Consider the following 3,593-nt stretch of genomic DNA (forward strand, 5'->3'; position numbering starts at 1 on the left):
CTTCGGCGTCTCGACATCGATCGATGGTACAGGATGTACATCGATCGATCATAATCTTCAATCGTCGAGGCTTCACTTCTGTATTGATCGACGTCACTGGATGTTCATTGATCGATTGTTTCTTCTTCGTATCGACCTCTGATGGTCAGGTCGGATGAAATCTCTTTTAAGCTCCTAAATGCTCCATAATCATCACTTTGCCCCAAGATACTTCTGAACCTGAAAACATACCTAATAGGATATAATATATAGTATATAAATAGTAAAATACTTATATTCCATGGGTAAAAATGGGTCAAATCCATGGTATATCACAATTCGAGGTGTTCAGCTAACCGTTGCCGTTTTATACGATCAATCCGAATGTTATTCGAGAGAACGAGTTCTTGCGGTTTTTAAATCGTAAAGTTCCAACGATGACTCCGATCGAGATGAAACAAGAGCAGGTTCGATCTGATGCCGAAGGGGGGAGCTACGAGGACGGGACGAAGGCAGGCTGATTGATCCAACTCTCCGATCGGTCGGTACATCCGGTCCAATTCGCTCCTTCGGCGAGATGGACGATGAGTGTTTCACTGTTCGGGATCAGTTGTCTGAGGCCTTGAGTAACCTTTCTCGAAGACTTATCGTGTGAATCCTTTTCGGAATTGTTACGAACTTGATTTTAGGTTTTCACACTTCTCTATTCTTTTGAATTTTATCTTTCTTTTACAAAGAAGACATTTCACGGGAAGTTTCTGACTTTGATTTCGCCGTAACCGATTTTGACCCCAACAGCTATGTAAGTTCTTGATGATTGCACATTAAATGAGGTTCAGGTTTCAATTCCCGGGGAAAACGATTTATTAAACAATTATGCAGACTCCGGAAGAAAGGCTTACAAGGGATGGTGCAAGTAAATCATGTCAGGCGTGGATCTTCATAAGACGGCTCAGGTGATGCAGTTAGGCGAAGATCCTTATAAGGCAGGTAGTATTGTCGGTTGTTGAATCGTCTATGTAATCTTTCTTATAATTTTAATATCATTATAAATCAGCGTTAAAAAAACTTCGTACGATGCAAAACCAATATTTAAAAAATCAGACCGGTAACTGAATCAAAAAGGTTTAGATTAGATTAATATGGTTTGACATGGTTCAGCCGAGTTCAACCAAATTCATATAATTTCAATCAAAAAATAAAAATGGAATTAAATTTAAATGCTTTATTAGTTATTTTTGATAAATTTTACAAAGATAATTAAGTTTAGTTATTAAAATTTCAATAAAAATAACTACGGAATTTTTTAAAGCTACAAACCAAATATAAAATTAATATTTTAACTTTAATATTTATCATTGTAAGTTATGATTGAAAGAAATAAAAACTTTATTTTATATGCTAACAAACCCATTTTTATCCACCCGGTTCACAGTTTAACCGGGTTCGACCGCCAGTTCCATTCGAATTTAAAAACACTGGGAAACCCTATTTTACTTGTAATGACCCTGCACACACAGAGTTCATTTATTCAATGAGAATCACACTTAGAAAGTTATGCAAATATTTGTGTTCTATACAATTCTCTCGATTGCAATCAAATGTGGTATGCTTTTATTTTCTTCTTCTTTTCTGACAAAATATTATATCACGTTTAATTTTTATTATATTTTATATCTCAAAATTTTGTTTTTTATACAGTAATCACACACAAACTTGACACATACAAAATTTATAGTTTAATATAAGCTGAGTAAAAATTTTAGAAACATCGCTAGATATTTTAAAGTCTTGAATATAGTTATATACCAAAATTGAAAATATTTATTAACTATTTAACGGATTGTATTATTCAAACTAAGTCATATTCAACAAAACATATGTGGTAGAAAATGTTATTCTCCATATTTGTTTAGCGCGTGTTTTCTACGCGGTCCAAAATATATATTCAATTCCAATTACGAAAAATTTGTTCTTAGTTACTCAAATAGGCAGACTGATTTTACTATATATCACACTAAACCCTTGGCTGGTAACCATAAATCACATATCATCTTCTCAATATTTTACCATCTTCACTGCTTAAGCATGCCTCCTCCTCCTGTTGCTGTTTACAGATCGGATGATTTCTTAGCCCGTACTGCTTTTTTCCTGAGATTTCCTGTAGCTGCTTTGACTGAAGCACTTGAAAACCGAACTCCCAGTGAACAACGAACTGTAAAATTGATTTATTTTTATATGATGGTTATCTTTCAAAAATACAAATTTACTTATCTTTTTCTCATACTTTAATTGTTCTTTCGTAGTTGATTGGTGAGACGCTCTACCCTTTGGTGGAATTACTCCAGCCATTGTTTGCACCAAAAATCACAGGAATGCTTCTTGAACTACCCCGAACCCAAATCTTTCGGTGCATAGAATCACCAGAAGTCCTCAAAGAGAAGGTTAATGAGGCAATTGATGTTTTAGTGGACTGGTATCCCCAACAGATGAAGCTAAACGAGCATGAAGCTAAGGAGTTTCGAGCAGCCATGCTCTTATCTAAGCTTTGATGTGATTTTGCTTGGTTTAATTATGTTTGATGTTGCATTTTGATTCTGAATAAAAAGCTTAAGAGTCTATCATTATTGGTAATGTACTCAATGTTCTAATGAAAAACTGTTAAAAACATCTATTTTGATTTTATTTGTCCAAAAATAATAATATGGGATTGATTATCTACGCCAAGCCAACCATAAACACAAAACAAGACCAACCATATAACACAAATGCAAAGGCTAAAATAAGTAACCAACCATATTCAATTCTATTTTTGAAAATATATATTCAATTCTAGTTGCGAAAATTATGTTCTTGATTACTTAAATAGGCAAACAGTTTTTTTTATATAGCAGAGTAACCATTGTTCGGTAATCCTACTCACATTTTGTTTTCTTAATTTTCTACCGTCTTCTATTAAGATATTGAGAGAGAGAGAGCACAAAAACTTAAACTGTATCTTATAGATTAGTGAATCATGTTCAATGTGTTTCCTTTATATACATGTATACGGTATATAGAGAAGTATACTAAGCCTCTGTTTCTATACAAGTATTAGAGAGTCTAGTATACTCAATACGCCCCTCTCAAGCCTCTGAAACAGAAGGTAGAGTTGATGAAGTGGAAGGTAGAGATGATGAAGTGGAAGTTGAAGATGATGATGGAGTGAAGAGGCTTGAAACAGACATACGAGAGAGGATGTGATGGAATGGAGATGGATGAAGCGGCTTAGTGAAGATATCTGCATGATTGTCAGCACTGATAACATGTATGAGCTTGATGAAGCCCTTCTTGACCTGATCACGCGTCCTGTGACAATCAATCTCTATGTGCTTCGTGCGTTCATGAAACACCGGATTAGTCGCAATGTGAATGGCAGACTTGTTGTCACAAAAGAGCTTAGCCATGTGGTGAACCTTGATCTTCAAATCAGTAAGCAACTGCTGTAACCAGATAAGCTCACAAGTCGCCAAAGCCATGCTTCGATACTCTGCTTCAGTACTACTTCTACTCACTGTCTGCTGCTTCTTACACTTCCAACTTATCAAGGATTTACCAAGATACACACATAAGAC

At 35.1% G+C, this 3,593-nt stretch overlaps 1 protein-coding gene across 1 annotated transcript; it reads left to right on the forward strand.

Moving 5' to 3' along the window:
• The first annotated feature begins 2,036 nt into the window (after positions 1 to 2,036).
• LOC106330303 (maternally expressed PAB C-terminal protein-like) lies at positions 2,037 to 2,531 on the forward strand. Its single transcript, XM_013768795.1, has 2 exons — positions 2,037 to 2,196; positions 2,286 to 2,531. Exons 1-2 carry the CDS (start codon positions 2,068 to 2,070, stop codon positions 2,529 to 2,531), a joined length of 375 nt encoding a protein of 124 aa, XP_013624249.1. The 5' UTR covers positions 2,037 to 2,067.
• The last annotated feature ends 1,062 nt before the right edge of the window (positions 2,532 to 3,593 follow it).

Source organism: Brassica oleracea, chromosome C3, assembly GCF_000695525.1.
Source record: "Brassica oleracea var. oleracea cultivar TO1000 chromosome C3, BOL, whole genome shotgun sequence".
NCBI lineage: Eukaryota > Viridiplantae > Streptophyta > Magnoliopsida > Brassicales > Brassicaceae > Brassica > Brassica oleracea.

Bases quoted from the DNA above. Each gene is read 5' to 3' on its own strand.
- LOC106330303 (XM_013768795.1), top strand. From the start codon at position 2,068: ATGCCTCCTCCTCCTGTTGCTGTTTACAGATCGGATGATTTCTTAGCC. The intron at 2,197-2,285 runs GTAAAATTGATT...GTTCTTTCGTAG, and splicing joins CTCCCAGTGAACAACGAACT to TTGATTGGTGAGACGCTCTA.